Source organism: Schistocerca piceifrons, chromosome 9 (assembly GCF_021461385.2).
Source record: "Schistocerca piceifrons isolate TAMUIC-IGC-003096 chromosome 9, iqSchPice1.1, whole genome shotgun sequence".
Classification (NCBI taxonomy): domain Eukaryota; kingdom Metazoa; phylum Arthropoda; class Insecta; order Orthoptera; family Acrididae; genus Schistocerca; species Schistocerca piceifrons.
The window spans coordinates 135478084-135497949 of NC_060146.1; the positions used below are offsets into that span (position 1 = coordinate 135478084).

The 19866-nt window shown below is 45.4% G+C and overlaps 1 protein-coding gene across 1 annotated transcript in view; it reads left to right on the forward strand.

Moving 5' to 3' along the window:
- LOC124716760 (organic solute transporter alpha-like protein) overlaps nt 1–19866 on the forward strand; it is a 166020-nt gene that overhangs the window by 117909 nt on the left and 28245 nt on the right. The window contains exon 3 of the mRNA XM_047243305.1: nt 7753–7904. Coding sequence (XP_047099261.1) covers nt 7753–7904 — 152 coding nt within the window. The remainder of the gene's footprint in view (nt 1–7752; nt 7905–19866) is intronic.

Below are 19866 nucleotides of genomic sequence, written 5' to 3' on the forward strand. Positions count from 1 at the left end.
CTAAAGCCAAATTGAACGTCATCTGAATCATCCTCAATTTTCTTTACCATTATTCTGTATATTATTGGGATGTCTGAGCTTCTAAGCCGATGGTACAATAATTCTCGCACTTGTTGGCTCCGGCTATCTTCGGAATTATGTAGACATTCAACACACCAACATGGATAGTTGTTTTGTTATCACGTCCACCAATGATTTTGGAAACATCGATGGGATGCTATCTATCCCTTGTGACTTATTTGATCTTACGTCTTGCAAAGCTCTTTTAAATTCTGATTCTAGTATTGGACCCCCTACCTCTCTCCTGTGGGCTCCTGTTTCTTCTTCTATCGCGGCATCAGGCATGTCCTCCCCCTCATAAAGACCTCCAGCGTACTACACTGAAGCACCAAGGAAACTGGTATAGGCATGCGTATTCAATTGCAGAGATATGTAAAAATGCAGAATACGGCGCTGCGGTCGGCAACGTCTATATAATACAAGTCTGTGGCGCAGTTGTTAGATCGGTTACTGTTGATACAATTGTAGATTATCAAGATTTAAGTGAGTTTGAACGTGATGTTATTGTCGCGGCAAGAGCGATGGGGCACATCTTCTCCGAGGTAGCGATGAAGTGGCGGTTTTCCTGTACGACCATTTCACAAGTGTACCGTGAATATCAGGAATTCGGTAAAACATCAAATGTGCGACTTTGCTGCTGTCGGAAAAAGATCCTGCCAGAACGGTTCAAATGGTTCAAATGGCTCTGAGCACTATGGGACTTAACATCTGAGGTCATCAGTCCCCTACAACTTAGAACTACTTAAACCTAACTAACCTAAGGACATCACACACATCCATGTCCGAGGAAGGATTCGAACCTGCGACCGTAGCGGTCGCGCTGTTCCAGACTGAAGCGCCTAGAACCGCTCGGTCACTCCGGCAGGCCTGCCAGAACGGGACCAACGATGACTGAAGAGAATGATTGAACGTGACAGAAGTGCAACCATTCCGAAAATTGCTGCAGATTTCACTGCTGGGCCATCAACGAGTGTCAGCTTGCGAACCATTCAACGAAACATCATCGATATGGGCTTTCGGTACCGAAGGCCCACTCGTGTACCATTCATGATTGGAGGACACAAAGCTTTACGCCTCTCCTGGGCCCGTCAACACCGATATTGGACTGTTGGTGACTGGAAACATGTTGCCTGGTCGGACGAGTCTCGTTTCAAATTGTATCGAGCGGATGGACTTGTACGGGTATGGAGACAACCTCATGAAGTCGTGGATCCTTCATGTCAGCAGGGGGCTGTTAAAGCTGATGGAGGCTCTGTAATGGTGTGGGACGTGTACAGCTGGATTGATATGGGGCCCCTGATACGTCTAGATACGACTCTGACGTAAGCATCCTTTCTGATGACATGCATCCATTCAGGTCCATTATGCATACCGACGGACTTGGGCAGCTACAGCAGGACAATCCGACATCCCATAGGTCCAGAATTACTACAGAGTAGCTACAGGAATACTCTTCGGAGCTTAGAGACTTCCGCTGGCCACCAAATTACCCAGACATGAGCATTATTGAGTATATCTGCCACGTCTTGCAATGTGCTGTTCAAAAGAGATCTCGTACTCTTACAGAGTTATGGACAGCCCTACAGGACTCGTGGTGTGAATACCCTCCAGCACTACTTCAGACATTAGTCGAGTCCATATCACGTCGTGTTGCGGCTCTTCTGCGTGCTCTCGGCAGCCGTACACGATATTCGGTAGGTGTGCCAGTTTCTTTGGCTCTTCAGCGTATTTCCACCTATCTCAACCGCATTAGTAGTGGAATTTCCATACGCTCTTAATGTTATTGCCGTTGCTTTTAATTTCACCGACGATTGTTTTGATTTTTCACTGTGCTGAATCAGACCTTCCGATAGTCATGTCTTTTTAGATTTCTACACTTTTGTCCTGCAGGAATACAATTCAGTTTTCCTTTTCCTGGGCACGGCAACAGCCAGGTGTAGTCTCCGTGCCGTTTGGCGACTGTTCGACGCTTCCAACGTTTTCGTTCCTTCATCGAGGTACTTCTTTTCCTAGACCTCGAGGCTGATTGGCGGCTCTGAAGCTTGGTTCAAATGGCTCTGAGCACTATGCGACTTAGCTTCTGAGGTCATTAGTCGCCTAGAACTTAGAATTAATTAAACCTAACTAACCTAAGGACATCACACACATCCATGCCCGAGGCAGGATTCGAACCTGCAGCTCTGAAGCTGCTAGTTGAAGATAACATGAAACATATTTTCACAAAACGTCAATAAAAACATTTTGCTAACATCACTCAGTAAACGCTTGCAAGTCACTGTCGTATCTTACGTTTGGAATTAATATTTGATGAGGAGATGAAAGATCGAATGTATCTCAGTCGTTGCAATGTCCAACGTGCCTTCCACCAGGTGCAACAAACATCCAGAGATGGTCAAACTCGTCCCATACTTCGGTGAGCATGTCTCATTGACGTCGCTCTGTGACGTCGTACTTCACCGAAAGCTGTTGGAAGGGAAACCACACACAGAGATTCTTTAAGAGTCAGAAAAGAAAAGAAAAAGATCAGATGTCGCCTGAGGAAGCGGCCTAAGGGGCCAGTGGTGCAAAGCTAGACCTGCACACTCCTTTGGATCCATCGCTGAGGCAGCTCACTGTTAGGAAATGCTCTTACGTGCGGGAGACATTGTAATGGCCTTTCGCCCTGCTGTGAAAAACCAGGTTTCCAACTTATCCAAGTACGTGACACAGATAGTTGTCGTTTTCGCAGAAATGAACGAGCGCTAGGTCTTCTTTCAGGAAAAGGCGCAAGACACTCGAAGCTTTGGATGGTCTCTTTCGTCGGCGTTTATAATATACGAGACATGTTGAGAAAGTGTTGTGACTGACATTTCGCAGTTTTTCACAACACAACTTTTATTGATGGAAGTTCCGCAAGGTAGAAAACTTAATACACAAACGAAAAGTAACAATAACGAAAAAAGTCTCCTAATTGAGGAAAACAAAAGTTCACTTCTTATTTTCCACAAAAGTTCGTGGTAACACACTCACACACTAGTAACAGTCCAACTCCGAGACGAAGACGTAATTTTCGATGGTTGCAGGACACGAGGTCGGCATCCGGCGTGAACTGAACTTCGGGTCTGGTTCTAGCCCCTAAATAGCTGTCTCCAGCCAATCAGATTTCGTCGTAGTGATACTTCCTGCAGGCCGTGGCTCCCCCTGCAGGAAGTAGTTCTCGGAATGTCTGCTTGCATTATCTTGTGTGTAAATAACCGATGTTTACCATGGCGCTTTTGGGTACGCCTTTGGCCATAGGCAACCTCGTCCTCTGTGGTGTTATGTGGGTTGCCGGCCGTCAGGGGCTACATTGTCTCCGGTATAACAGAAAGTAAGTGTTCTACATTTTTATATTTTAAAAGAAGCGTATTTGAAAAAAAAAAATACAGGATATTGTTGATTCTCTTGTTAACTATTTTTCCACCTAATCAGCATCCCCTTGAAAGCTTCTTTAAACCCTCCTCGAAGAACTCTCCCGCTAGCTCCTTCGAGCACTTCACAACCTCTTTCCGCACATGCTCGTAGGTTGATAATTCCACTCACGTGCGCCTTCAGGGAGGTGGATACATGATAATCCGAAGGCGCCAAGTCAGGAGAATACGGGGAGGTGGGAGGGGTCGAAAAGTGCCGAACAAAATGAATCCAAGAGCGCCTTGGCTGCAAAGGCAGTGTGAGGACCGGCGTTGTCGTGCAACAAGGACACTCTTCTCGTCAACATCGCCCTCATTTTGTTTTGAATGCTGCTTTTGAGATTTTTCGGCTCTCACAATATCGTTGTGCGTTGATGATCTCTCCCCGAGACAGAAATTCGACCTAAATGATGCCTTTCCGGTCCCAAAACAGTGGCTACGATTTTTGTGCCAGAAATTGTGGTTTTGAATTCTTTGGCGGACGGGGAGCTGCTGTATCGCCATTGTGCCGCTGTCTTTTTGCCTCGGGAGTGTAGTGAGCCACTTATGTGTTACCTCCAGTCACAACAGAGCTCAGAATTTCCTCAGCTTCCAATTCGAGTCGTTCAATGGCCTCGCGGGCGCTACTCACCCGATTTTTCCTGTGCTGCTCTGTCAAGTGTTTTGGGACCCATATTGTGCAACAGTTTTCGATAAATCAGCGCTTCGGTGAGTGTCTCGTATAAGAAAATTCTGGAGAGTTGCGGAAACATGGCAGAAATTTCATCCACTCTCAAGGGGCGGTTTTCACGGACAGTTTGCTCTATTTTTTTGCCAACTCAACAGTCAAACTGTAGGTTCTCTCACTCCCCTGTTTGTCATGAACATTATTTCTGCCTCACTTAACTCCCTCCACCACTTAAACACACTCGTTGTGCTATTCTTTCCGCGAATATAAAGCGAACCACAGCACGTGGCTCGCACTTGGCTGGATTTCTTACCGACATCTTTCACGCAGCTGGATGCCACTACTTCGGTTAAGGGGGGGTAGGACGTGAAACGGGCCGACTTGGAGCAGGCGAGGCACCACAGAACATTTTAATTTGCACTGTCTATACTTTTACAAATAAATTCATAAAACTTTGTCAGCATGACCAGGAAGGATTCAGGATTCACACTCATAGCAGAGCAAGTTCAAAAACATAACAAAACAAATTTTTTTACATGTGAAATTTCATCATTTTTTCACTTGGTATTGGCTGCATTTGTTGCTGTAGGTACACTTTTCTTCATAAGTAAGACAGATTCTTCGATGAATTTTGCGTAGCATAAAAGCCATACTTATAGGTGTATGAAACTCTAGAATTTCCCAAATCTGTTAAAAACTGTTGTAAAAATTGAGATAATTAACTATAAAATTCGAGTTTTCCCTAAACACGAAGTTTAAAACGTAACAGCCCATTAATTTTTCCATAGATTAAGTTTATTCTAGAGTTTAAGAACCTTCAGCATCGCAGCGCGTCAGCAATCGTTGGTTAATATATCAAAAACTAGAAACCCGCCTCGATTGCGAAAAAAGCACCTAGTGTTAACCTAGGTTTCGGCGTAGATAACTACACCTTCTTCAGAACAATAAAATTCACAAGTGCCTAAGAAGACCTTTGTCAATGATTAAAAGAACACCATAGCTATACATTTATGAACGAAAAAAAGGAAAACACAAACAGTACATATGTACAAAGTCAAAACCACTAATTAACTTAATGGTGTACGCTCCACCTCACACCGGCCTATGTTCGATGGGCCATGACCCGCCATGAAGTGAGCGACCGTTTGTAGCTGCAGTTTAAGGCGGGTCATAGCCCATCGAACATAGGCTGGTGTGAGGTGGAGCATACACCATTAAGTTAAGTAGTGGTTTTTACTTTGTACATATGTACTCTTTGTGTTTTCCTTTTTTTCGTTCATAAATGTACAGCTATGGTGTTCTTTTAATCATTGACAAAGGTCTTCTTAGGCACTTGTGGATTTTATTGTTCTGAAGAAGGTGTAGTTATCTACGCCGAAACTTAGGTTAACACTAGGTGCTTTTTTCGCAATCGAGGCGGGTTTCTAGTTTTTTAATATTCTAGAGTTTCATACACCTGTAAGTATGGTTTGTAAGCCGTGCAAAATTCATCGAAGAATCTCTCTTACTTATGAAGAAAACTGTGCCTATAGCAACAAATGCAGCCAACAGTAAGTGAAAAAAATTATGAAATTTCACATTTAAAAAATATTATTTTTCGTGTGTTTGAACTTCCACTGCTATGAGTGTGAATCCCGAATCCTTCCTGGTCACGCTGGCAAAGTTTTATGAATTTATTTGTAAAAGTATAGACAGTGGAAATTAAAATGTCCTGTGGTGCCTGTTTGACGTCATACCCCCCCCCCCCTCCCACCGCCCCACCCTTAACTACTACCGTGTCCCTGGGATGCTTGCTGTGGTCACAGGGTCCCCCGCTAACACCACGCCCTGTTTTGGCCACAGTCCACTTACTTTCTCAACACGCCTTCTAAAGGTGATATGTTCCCTATACAGTTACGCTACCCTGATTCACTTTCCACGAAAGCTGCCTATTTGAAACATGTTTCTCAATAATAAACTGAGAACGACTTACCGATAGATCAACAGAAACTCCTCCGTTAGCGAGGATACATGCATCCACCCTCCGTCGCATGGAATCCCTGATGCGCTGATGCAGCCCTGGAGAATGGCGTATTGTATCACAGCCGTACGCAATACGAGCACGAAGCGTCTCTACATTTGGTACCGGGGTTGCGTAGACAAGAGCTTTCAAATGCCCCCATAAATGAAAGTCAAGAGGATTGAGGTCAGGAGAGCGTGGAGGCCATGGAATTGGTCCGCCTCTACCAATACATCGGTCACTGAATCTGTTGTTGAGAAGCGTACGAACACTTCGACTGAAATGTGCAGCAGCTCCATCGTGCATGAACCACATGTTGTGTCATACTTGTAAAGTCACATGTTCTAGCAGCACAGGTAGAGTATCCCGTATGAAATCATGATAACGTGCTCCATTGAGCGTAGGTGGAAGAACATGGGGGCCAATCAAGACATCACCAACAATGCCTGCCCAAACGTTCACAGAAAATCTGTGTCGATGACGTGATTGCACAATTGCGCGCGGATTCTCGTCAGCCCACACATGTTGATTGTGAAAATTTACAATTTGATCACGTTGGAATGAAGCCTCATCCGTAAAGAGAACATTTGCACTGATATGAGGATTGACACATTGTTGGATGAACCATTCGCAGAATGGAGGCCAATCAGCTGCTGATAGTGCCTGCACACGCTGTACATGGTACGGAAACAACTGGTTCTCCCGTAGCACTCTCCATACAGTGACGTGGTCAACGTTACCTTGTACAGCAGCAACATCTCTGACGCTGACATTATGGTTATCGTAAACTGCACGAAGAATTGCCTCGTCCATTGCAGGTGTCCTCGTCGTTCTAGGTCTTCCCCAGTCGCGAGTCATAGGCTGGAATGCTCCGTGCTCCCTAAGAGGCCGATCAATTGCTTCGAACGTCTTCCTGTCGGGACACCTTCGTTCTGGAAATCTGTCTCGATACAAACGTACCGCGCCACGGCTATTGCCCCGTGCTAATCCATACATCAAATGGGCATCTGCCAACTCCGCATTTGTAAACATTGCACTGACTGCACGTTCGTGATGAACACTAACCCGTTGATGCTACGTGCTGATGTGCTTGATGCTAGTACTGTAGAGCAATGAGTCGCATGTCAACACAAGCACCGAAGTCAACATTACCCAATTACCATTGGGCCAACTGGCGGTGAATCGAGGAAGTACAGTACTTACTGACGAAACTAAAATGAGCTCTGACATGGAAATTAAGCGTTTCCGGACACATGTCCACATAACATATTTTCTTTACTTGTGTGTGAGGAATGTTTCCTGAAAGTTTGGCCGTACCTTTTTGTAACACCCTGTATACAGGCGTCGCCTGCGCTTTTTTCCAGTCGCTCGGGACTTTACATTGGGCAAGAGATTCGCGATAAATGCAAGCTAAGTAAGGAGCCAACGCAGTAGTGTACTCTCTGTAAAACCGAATTGGAATCCCATCAGGACCTGGGGATTTATTTATTTTCAACCCATTCTGCTACTTCAATACCCCAGGGATGTCTATCACTATGTCCTCCATACAGGGATCTGTACGAGACTCAAACGGCGGTATGTGGTGTGTGTGCCCGCAGCTGTGGACCCGCTCATCATCGTGCTGGTGTGCACCGCCCTGGCTGTGGTGGCCATCACTATAACCCTGTACTCCACCACCATGAGGGACATCGTCCAGCGGGCGCCCCGCGAGGTCAAAGGCGACACCGCCGCCGTGCTCGCCATACACCCGGTGAGTAGTCAAACTCCACTCCAGCAGCCACACTCTGCGATGATAACTGTAAGGACATTTGTGACTATTGCTGTCTATCCGAGGCCTAATGAATTATTTAGCAAAAAAAAAAAAAAAAAAAAAAAAAAAAAAAAAAAAAAAAAAAAAAAAAAAAAAAAAAAAAACTCTGGACCCAAGTGTACAGGGTGATCAAAAAGTCAGTATAAATTTGAAAACTTAATAAACCACGGAATAATATAGATAGAGAGGTAAAAATTGACACACATGCTTAGAATGACATGGGGCTTTATCAGAACCAAAGAAAAACAAAGTTCACAAAATGTCCGACAGATGGCGCTGGACAGAAAAACTGCTACCGTGATGGGTGGGAGGTACGCCCATATGTTACAGAATCGCATCATTCCCAGCCTGGCTGATACCTGCTGGAACGTACGATGTTTATGCAGGATGGGCTCCACCCCATATTGCTAGACGCGTTGAAGAACTCTTGCGCGCGTCGTTTGGTGATGATCGTGCGCTCAGCCGCCACTTTCGCCGTGCTTGGCCTCCCAGGTCCCCAGACCTCAGTCCGTGCAATTATTGGGTTTGGGGCTACCTGAAGTCGCAAGTGTATCGTGATCGACCGACATCTCTAGGGATGCTGAAAGACAACATCCGACGCCAATGCCTCACCATAACTCCGGACATGCTTTACAGTGCTGTTCACAATATTATTCCTCGACTACAGCTATTGTTGAGGAATGATGGTGGACATATTGAGCATTTTCTGTAAAGAACATCATCTTTGCTTGTCTTACTTTGTTATGCTAATTATTGCTATTCTGATCAGATGAAGCGCCATCTGTCGGACATTTTTTGAACGTTTATAGTTTTTTTGGTTCTAATAAAACTCCATGTCATTCCAAGCATGTGTGTCAATTTGTATCTCTCTATCTACATTATTCCGTGATTTATTCAGTTTTCAAATTTATACTGCATCAACATGCTGAAAAAAAAATCCAGATGTAAGGTTCCCTTCATTTTGACCAATACACAGTATCCTTTATTCTCATGGAAATTTATATCGTTGGAAAGAATAAATTTAGCTCTATTTGTATACATAATCCCCATCTTTTTCTATGCATTTTTATAGATGTGTCTCCAATTTCTGTATCTCCATGTAGAATTCCACATCCACCCTGGTGAGGAAGCATTTTACCTCTTCTTTGTCTTCATCGTCGCTCCAGGAGTGTTGGCCATCCATGTGTTCCGTTAACCCTTTCATGAGCCGTGGGAAACATGCTTCCCACTACAATGAACTCGCTCCTAGTCCCGTGGGATTCACAGTTCCCACCTCTGTACGGTGCTACCACCTAGTGATCAGTATAGGGTACTACTTCCAGTCGGAAGTTCCCGCCGTTTTTGCTGTACCTTCGCGCAGAGCCATTGTATAACTGAGTGTTGCTCTGTAGAGGAGCCTTTCAGTGCTGTTTGCGTGACATTTTGTGATTTTTTTCCTCAAAGCTGTAGTATAAGGTAAATACTTTTGATATACTCACATTTATGAAGGGACACGTAAAATCGGAACGAGGAGAATACCAGTTTGAAACAAAAGGAACCATTTCTGCTGTAAAATGGATGGATAAACGTCCAGTCACCTTCCTGTCCTCAGTTCATGACCCATGAGAAACAGCCACAGTGAAAAGGAAAAACAAGGATGGTACTAGTGCAGAGATTTCTTGTCCTGAAGTTGTGGCAGAATACAACAAAATAATCGGTGGTGTCGATAATTTTGATCAATTACGAGAAAAGTATGCTATTGTCAGACGTTCTGTAAAATGGTGGCACAGAATATTTTATTTCCTGGTGGACGTTGCTGCAGTGAACAGTTTTATCCTGTGGAAAATAAGCAAAAGAGAAAGTGGACAGCATGATCAGCTCACATACAGGATCCATCTAGCCAGACAATTGATTGCTGGATTCTCATCCCAAAAAAGGCGTGGACAAAAACCTGTCTTTCTGGCAAAAAAGGGTAAAGTACCTGAAGATTTTTGTCATGTGGCTGTAGGGAAGCATCAACCCATTTTAGGAGAAACCTACTGGACGTGCCGTCATTGTAGTACCAAAGCTGCAGAAAAGAGCACTCACTGTGTTTGTACATATTGTCAAATACCACTTTGCAAAGACCCATGTTTCAGAAAATTTCAAGGCAAGTAATTGTGAACAATCATTGTAACAAGAGAAGTAAATTTATCAAATAAATATGACATAAATAAAAAAAGTTGTTTTTGTTATTTAACTCCAAGGAAGGGCAGTGGGAAGAATACTTCCCACCTTGTTGTGTGACCTCACTTTCACCGTTGGAGCAAATTTCATATTTTGTATGATAAATATACCTATCTGTTAACTACTATCTGCTCTCCATTCATTAAAAAACTGCTCAATAATTTTGCCCACGAAAGGGTTAACTTGGGGAGCAAGTGGGGTGTGGGCTGTAAGGTAGGTTGGACATGACAGTCCAAGCAAAGTTTGTCAAAAGTTTCTAGGTTTGGGGGATATGTGAGGTCGGATGTTATCGTCAAGCAGCATTGCACCTTCTGTCAGTCATCCCCTCCGACGTTCCTGGATAGCTCGCCTGAGTTTCTGTAGTCTTTCACACCAACTGCCTGAGTTGATTATTGTTCCAGGTTCCCTGAAATACATCACCAGTATCCCTGTACGCCTCCAAAACAGTGGCCATGGTTTTACCAGCGGGACTTTGCTTGAATTGCTTTGCGAGTGGTGAACCCGACTGACGCCATAGCCGGCCGCTGTGGCCGAGCTGTTCTAGGGCCTTCAGTCCAGAACCAAGCTGCTGCTACGGTCGCAGGCTCGAATTCTGCCTCGGACATGGATGTGTGTGATGTCGTTAGGTTACTAAGGTTTAAGTACTTCTAAGTCTATGAGACTGATGACCTCAGATGTTAACTCCCATAGTACTTAGAGCTATTTGAACCATTTTTGACTTACGCCATCATTTGGATTTTTCTTTCATCTCCCGTAACAATGGAGTCCAATAATCCTTCCTTATCTTCTTGACACTTTTGAAGAAACTGGCGAGCACAGTGAATTTTTCTGTTAAAGTTCTTTCAGCTTTGGTGTAAGATCTCCCAATAATCTGAGCAACAAGTTCACAGACGGTGATCCTCCTGTTTTGAAACACTTTGCATTGGACCATCTCGATAACCGCCACCAACACTGAAGGTCTTCCACTCTACTCTTCATCGTGGACCTTCTTCCAACTGACACTAAACTTCCTGCACCATTTTCGGACGTATCGAACGAATATACACTTGTGTCAGCTCATGACGAATGTCCCCAAGTGGAGTGCAAAAACCGAATTACAGAACGAATCTCGTACTTGGAGAGATCAACAATGGGAACCTCCATCATGGGTGGCTGCTGAGCCAATACTGAGTGGGTGCAGTGAAGTGCGGCTGGGTGGAATCGAGAGTGGGGGAACAGCCGCACAGAGCAGTGTTGACAGATTTCACGTAACACCTTCCAGTGTGGCTGGAGCTCTTTCGAAACCTTACTTCTGGATCAACCCTCGTACAATTCTGTGCTCACCTAATTGCTCATTTTAACTTGAACACTATGTGGTGGACGCTGGGAGCGAAAGTTTATGATCGGGTCATAGTGCACTGGCTGCTGCTTCCAGGGCATTGAGTTTAAAGTGTGCGATTAGTACTACGACAGCGTTATTCATCAGCTTCGCATACGATATGCACTGAGTCCCAGTTAAAGCGTAACTTTTTCAGAACAATAAAGTAATCTCGGGTTTCACGCCTCATCAAGTGATTAACTCCCCACTAGCTGTCCTCTGCCATTTTCAAGTGGTTGGATGTTGCGTGAAGGTCGCTACAGTTCTTATACAGGGTGATTTTTTCACAGTGTACAAACTCTAGGGACTAATAGATGAGACGATATGGAACAAGAAAGGTCTAATGAACTTATGTCCGGAAATGCGTAGTTTCCCCGATAGAGATCATTTATTCAACTATACATTGTTCAGAGACTGCGGTCTAATACGTGCTGTACCATGCAGCCACCATTACAGTACGTGTTGAAAATGGTTTCTATGTGCCTCAATGCATGCGTGTATGTGCCATAGCATGTCCTGTCTCACACGATCGCATCAACCAGGCTGCATTCAAACAGTGTCAAAGGCAGCATGAATATGGTGCTCCACTGTCTCCACATCTGAAATGCGCTCTGCATACATGTTACTTCTGAAATAGCTCCGTAACCAGTTATTGCACGGGTTGAGATCCGATGCATGAGCAGGTCATGCAACTGGACCGCATCGTCTGATACATTGACCAGGGAAGACATGATTCAGATGCGTCTGGACGTTAACGACGAGGTGGGCTGTAGCACCATCATGTAGCAGCCACACAACCCTTCGAATCATCGATGGCACTTCTCCCAACGGGGAAGGCAAAGTCACCTGCAAGAAAGGTCGAAAATTCCGGCCTGTTAGGTGACATCCCAAAATGCGGTCGCCAATTATTCTGTCCCACATTTATACAGATGGCTCTAAGACAAATGACGGGTGCTCTTTTATTGTTGGGGCACACAGTTTCAAATACCGGCTCCATGGCCATTGTTTGGTCTTCACAGCTGAGCTCTTTGCCCTCTATCAGGCTGTTCTTTATATCCGCCGCTGCACATGTCATCTGCTCTGATTCCCTGAGCGCCATCCAGAGCCTCAGTGATCCGTATCCGGTTAACCCTTTCGTGCATTGGATGCAACGCTCTCTTCAGCAGCTGGCAGACGACGGTTCTCCGGTTACGTTTCTGTGGGTTCCTGGCCATGTCGGTTCCCCTGTGGCATGCCGATTGGTCTACACTTACTGAAAACAAGCTTCGGGCCTTGAAACCTCTCCCCGCGGTTTGGACGACCTCTTCACGCCCTTCTCGGCGGGAGGAGGTCCTTTTGGTCCGGTTAGGGATTGGACACTGCCGGTTCAGCCACCGCCATCTGCTGACAGCTGCGCCGGCGCCGTTCTGCCCATGTGGGCAGTTGCTGACGGTACGCCACATTTTTAACGTCCTGTCCGAATTTTAATACACTGCGCGTTGATCTTGGCCTGCCATGTACTCTGGATGCCATTTTAGCGGATGACCCAGGAGCAGCTGCTCGCTTTCTTCGTTTTATCCACTTGACAAACCTGTCTAAGGACATTTGATTATGCTGTTTTCTTTTAATGCCTTGCCTGTTAATGTGGCTTTTATAGTGTAGTCCCTTTTTGTTGCTGTTTTAACATTGTGCGTCGCAGCGCATTCATAATTTAGTCTGGGCGCTAATGACCACTGTAGTTGCGCGTCCTAAAACCACAAAAAAAGCCGTCCCACATTCTGGCTGCATGATGATTCGCTGTCACCATATCATGGGAGTTGAGCACACTGTCCCACAGATGACTGTCATGAAAGATGACGATACCGCTCTGCATAAAGGTGGCCTCATAGGTGAAAAATCCCAGAATCGTGGTTGCTTGGTGAAGAAACCAGTGACAAAGCTGCTCCCTCTGTGGAAAGTCTATCGCTAGTAAGTCCTGCACACGAGAATGTTCCACACGGTCGTGTGGCTTACCCTGTACGGGTGGGCCGACTGCGTGGTACTGACATGGCGGCCGCCTTCCGCAGTGCTCATCACATTTTCCTCCAAGTCTGGTTGAGGCGTAGCGCCGTATAACGATCCTGTCTTGGAAGCGGTTAAGTGGGAGAAGTGTCTCAGAGCTGGATAGTGACAGATGGTGACGCGAGACTGGACGCGCACGTAGTTTATGTATCAGCCGATAGAGGACAATATTGGAAAGGGAGACTGTGATTTTAGTTTCGATTGCGTCCACTGGAGTGCACTAAAGTAATAGAATGTTTTTGATAAACTGTTCTAGTATTTTCATAAAGTGTTATTATGTCTTTTTTGTGTAGATAAAATGTTATAAATGTGTTTCAGCAGTATGAATGATGCGTGAGTGTGGTTTAAGGTTAATATTAAGATAATTGTTTAACGAGTTATGTAGTAGGATTTAGTGTGGGAACATTTCGAAGAAGTATGGATATGGACAAAGGGGATTTTTGTAGAATAGATTTGTAAAGTAAGTTTATGGTAAAGGGACAGTTAATTCAGGTATAAATAACAATAGTAAATAACTTTATGCATAAACAAAACTTCAGCATATTAGAAAATTACGTCGGTAAAAAGTGCGATTGGTTATTGATGAAAAGCACGGACTGACGCGGTAGAATGTTGTTTTGCTATTGGCTGTTGAGTAAACTGACCAATGGTAAAGCAATATTCTTCGCGCGCCTTTCTCTGCTGGTAGAGAAGACTTAGAGTATTCTAGAGAGGAGTCGGAGCCTAGCCATAAACAGTTCGGACGTGTGTAGTAGTAGTTCCGATGGAAACGATAAGTTGCCCGATCTAGCAGTGTTTCATGCATCAAAAGTGTGGTAAAGTGACGGCATAATTATTCCGATGGGCGTGTAGAAATTTCGGAATATTTAAGTGAATTTTGTGACGAGAAAAGACATACATTCCGCGTGGCGTATTGAGCAGGTCGGTGGCTAAAAACTGTGACTGCATTAGGTACCGACAGACTTAATATTTGGCGAGCATTCTCAATCAAAAACAATCAGTATTTTTGTAGCTATTACGTTTTCGGGAAATGCAACACCATAAACTTGCTAACGTGAGTGAAAGGGATTGTGAGTGACTGTGTTAAGACTAGCACAGGCTTGGCAGTGATACTTGTTCACCTAAGTTTCAGAATATATTAATTGAGGACTAAATTTCCAACGTTTCATTTCGTGTTTCTCCCGATACATAGATTAGTGACTGTAATTGCAGCCTGGTTCACGTCGAAGTACAGTAGGTTTCACTCGGCTTTCCTACTGATGATCTACTGAGACAATGTTTACAGGTAGGTGCAGGTTCGTCGTAAAGGGACGAAAAGAACCACGCCGCCGCATGGAATAAGTTGACCAAACTATTTAAATAATTTCTCGCGGCAGTCGGCTGTTGCCGTGGCCAGCACGTTCTCCGCGTCACGCCCCTCACCTGCTGGAAACACTCGGTCAAGGGGTGCCGCGTCCCACCAGCTGTGGATGAAGGTGTGGGCTATGTGGCGCAGTCAGGACGTTTGACAACACTGTGGACTGAGATCTGCTAAATTACCTGTAACAGAGTAGGAAAGGAATGTCTCCCAGGATACTCAGCAGAGCCGACATTGGAAAGGGGAGGAGAAGTTCTCTGCCTATCTAGGAAGTGAATAACGGTGCATACGCCTCCTGGTACAAAATGGGTAAGAACACTTTTTTTACTCAATATCTGACTCCTGCTCAGACAGCTGTCTTACAGTGGCTTTTTACAGCTTGACTATTATTGAACTATATGAAAAATAAATTAGTTACAAACTACGGCGTGCACTCACTTTATTCAGTATGTAAACGTTACTACAGATATTCGGATTCAGGTAATGACATGTTCGATGTGCCCGGCACCATTGGCCATGATGTGGCGCAGACGAATAGCGAAATTCTGCATGACCAGTTGAAGTGTCGGAACATCGATGCTGTCGATGACCTCCTGAACGGCTGTTTTCAGCTCAGCAGTGATTTTCGGGTTGGTGTTATACATAATGTCTTTAATATAGACCAGCATGTGGTCTGGTCGTAGGATCCAGGACGTGCTAGGTTCCACCAAGGACAAGGTGGATGCATTACACACTGCAGGTGTTTACAAGATGGAATGCGAATGTGGAGAGGCATACATCGGCGAGACTGGTAGGGCAATAGTAACGCGCATTCGGGAGCACGAGCGTTATATTCGTCTAGGGCAACACAATAAATCCACAGTGGCAGAACATCACCATGACTGCGGAAAGGAAATAAAATTCAGCGAAGCCTGTGTGTTGGCCAAGCAGCCAATTACGACGAAACGCAAAATCAGAGAGGCCATCGAAATACTTAAAGACCCTAAGAGCATGAGCAGAGAGGATGGACTCAGGCTTGCCCCATCTTGGCTGCCAGCAATCAGAGCCCAACAGACCGCACTGTCAACACGAGGCACGAGCACTACCGGCGAGTAACTGCCGCCGCGCGGCCGGCGTCCAGCAGTTGGTAAACAGCAGCAAACTTCTCATTCGACGGTGACCACCAATCATGGTACATAACACAAGAGCCAATAGACAACGGAGGTCACGGTCTCCTTCCACCGCAATAACCTATCGAAATAAAGTTCCCTCTCCTTCCTTAAGTGACCAATGAAACTAATTACCTTTTTAAAATTATGACATAATGGCATGCGCAGTGAACACTAACAAAATATAAAGGACACTGCATAGCTAGAACGCACCATTAGACCCAGAAGAAGGCCGCTGCAATCGTGGCCGAAACGTAGTTTTTCTATAGCAGTAGTAGTTTTTACATTATGACGCGGTACCAAACCCAGAAAACTTTTATGTCAACATGTGTTCAGATCCGGAGATTATGGCGGCCAGGCGTGGCCCCTGGGTACCCCAGAGCTAGAATGCGGTCCCCAGACTGCTCCTCCAGGACATCAAAATGGTTCAAATGGCTCTGAGCACTATGGGACTTAACTTCTGAGGTCATCAGTCCCCTACAACTTAGAAATACTTAAACCTAACTAACCTACGGACATAGCACACATCCATGCCCAAGGCAGGATTCGAACCTGCGACCGTAGCGGTCGCGCGGTTCCAGACTGTAGCGCCTAGAATCGCTCAGCCACCCCGGCCGTCCTTTCACCGTGCAGTTTGAACGTCCTAACGCAAACCGTTTAGAAGTTATGATGATTTTATTTCATGTCGTTCAATAATTGTCATGTCAATGATTAATCTCTACAATTCTGTATGTTATTCGTTTCGAGTATGTCCCATTTCCTCAGGTCTCCCTTTCACTGTCAGAGACAAGTGCTCTGGCTGTGACTCAGTCCGATGATGCACAACCAAATACTCGAACCGAGATAAAAAACAAGTGCGAGACAGCGCTCATTGCTTCCTATATTCTGATGCACAGAGAAATACTAATTATCCCTCGTTGCACTTCATGCAGCTAGACACCTTAATCGCATTAGGAGACAAATGTAAGACGTCTCTTGTTCCCTGTATATTCTAACGCACAGACATTCTATTACTGAATGAGATTTTCACTCTGTAGCGGAGTGTGCGCTGGTATGAAACTTCCTGGCAGATTAAAACTGTGTGCCGAACCGAGACTCGAACTCGGGACCTTTGCCTTTCGCGGGCAAGTGCTCTTACCAACTGAGCTACCCAATCACGACTCACGCCCCGTCCTCACAGCTTTACTTCTGCCAGTACCTCGTCTCCTACCTTCCAAACTTTACAGAAGCTCTCCTGTGAACCTTGCCACAGCCTGGGGGATGTTTCCAGAATGAGACTTTCACTCTGCAGCGGAGTGTGCGCTGATATGAAACTTCGTGGCAGATTAAAACTGTGTGCCGGTCCGAGACTCGAACTTGGGACCTTTGCCTTTCGCGGGCAAGTGCTCTACTCGCACTTGCCCGCGAAAGGCAAAGTTCCCGAGTTAGAGTCTCGGTCCGGCACACAGTTTTAATCTGCGAGGAAGTTTCATTCTATTACTCGTTGCTACTTCTAATGACAAACTCTACTGTGCTTATTCCGCACGAACAGGCAGAAGACACAAGATAATGACTGTGGTGGACACTTATCGGAAGGTCAGTTGCCTCCCTCGAATGTTTACATCTGCATCTACATCTACATAGATACTCCGCAAGCCCGGTGAGTGGTGGAGGGTGCCCTGTACCACTACTTGTCATCATCGCCTCCTGTCCCACTCGCACATAGAGAGAGAGAAAAACGACTGTCTATAGTGCCTCTGTATGGGCCCTAATTTCTCGTATCATATCTTCGTGGTCCTTACGCGCGATGTATGTTGGTGGCAGTAGAATAGTTCGGCAGTCACCTTCAAATACCGGTTCTCTAAATTTTCTTAATTTACTCGAAAAGAACGCCGCCTTTGTTCCAGGGATTACCATTTTAATTGCCGAAGCATCTCTGTAAAACTTACGTCCTGTTCGAACCTACTGGTAACAAATCTAGCAGCCCTCCTCTGTAATGGTTCGACGTCTTCCTTCAATCAAATGTCGTACGGATCCCAAACACTCGAGCAGTATTCAAGAATAGGTCCCACCAGCGTCCTATATGCGGTCTCCTTTAGAGGTGAACCACTCTTTCCTAAAACTCTTCCAATAAACCGAAGTCGACCACTTGCCTTCTCTACCACAGTTCTCACAACCTCGTTCGCCTGTTATGACTTTGCAACGTTATAGATAGATCTTCAAACCGACTTGACTGTATCAAGCATGACACTGCTAATGCTGTATCCGACCATTAGTGGTTTGTTTTTCCTACTCATCCGCATTAAGTTACATTTTCCCACATTTAGGGTTAACTGCTATTTATGATACAAACTGCAAATTTTGTCTAACTCGTATCTCCCTACAGTCACTCATCTTCGACATCTTACCGTACACCGCGGCATTATAAGCAAACAACCGCAGACTGCTGTTCACCCTATCAACCAAATCATTTGTGTATACAGAGAGCAACAGCCGTCCTATCACACTTCCCTGGGGCACTCCTGACGGTACCTTTGTGTCTGATGAACACTCACCGTCAAGGACAACATACTGTATCCTATCACTTAAGAAGCTTTCGAGCCACTGATATATCTAAGGACTTAGTCCACATGAAACTTCCTGGCAGATTAAAACTGTGTGCCGGACCGAGACTTGAACTCGGGACCTTTGCCTTTCGCGGCCAACTGAGCTACCCTAGCACGACTCACGCCCCGTCCTCACAGCTTTAATCTGCCAGTATCTCGTCTCCTACATTCCAAACTTTACAGAAGCTCTCCTGCGATCCCTGTAGAACTAGCAGTCCTGAAAGAAAGGATACTGCGGAGAAATGGCTTAGCCACAGCCTGGGGGATGTTTCCAGAATGAGATTTTCACTCTGCAGCGGAATGTGCTCTGATATGAAACTTCCTGGCAGATTGAAACTGTGTGTCGGACCGAGACTCGAACTCGGGACCTTTGCCTTTCGCGGGAAAGTTTCATATCAGTGCACACTCCGCTGCAGAGTGAAAATCTCATTCTGGAAACATCCCTCAGGCTGTGGCTAAGCCATGTCTCCGCAATATCCTTTCTTTCAGGAGTGCTAGTTCTGCAGGAATCGCAGGAGAGCTTCTGTTAAGTTTGGAAGGTAGGAGGCGAGGTACTGGCAGAAGTAAAGCTGTGAGGACGGGGCGTGAGTCGTGCTTGGGTAGCTTAGTTGGTAGAGCACTTGCCCGCGAAAGGCAAAGGCCCCGAGTTCGAATCTCGGTCCGGCACACAGTTTTAATCTGCCAGGAAGGTTCATATCAGCGCACCGCTGCAGAGTGAAAATCTCATTCTGGCCTTATTCCATTTGCTCGTACGTTCGTTAACAGGCTGCAATTGGGCACCGTGTCAAATGCTTTCCTGAAATGTAGATATTTGGAATCTCCCTGTTGCCCTTCATCCTTCATCCATATCATGTGAGAAAAGGGCAAGCTGAGTTTCGCACGAGCGAAGCTTTCTAGAACCATGCTGAGTCGTAAAGATAAGCTTCCTAGTCTCAAGAAGGTGTATTGCGTTCCAACTGAGAATATGTTCAAGGATTCCTCATCAAACAGAGTTTAGCGATATTGGTCTGTAATTTTGCGGATCCGTTCTTTTTCCTTTCTTATGTACTGGAGTCACCTGCGCTTTTTTTCAGTCGCTTGTAACTTTGTGCTGGACGAGAGATCCACGAAAAATGCAAGCTACGAAAGGAGCCAATGCCTGGAGTACTCTTTGTAAGCTGGGGTGGCCGTGCGGTTCTAGGCGCTACAGTCTGGAACCGCGTGACCGCTA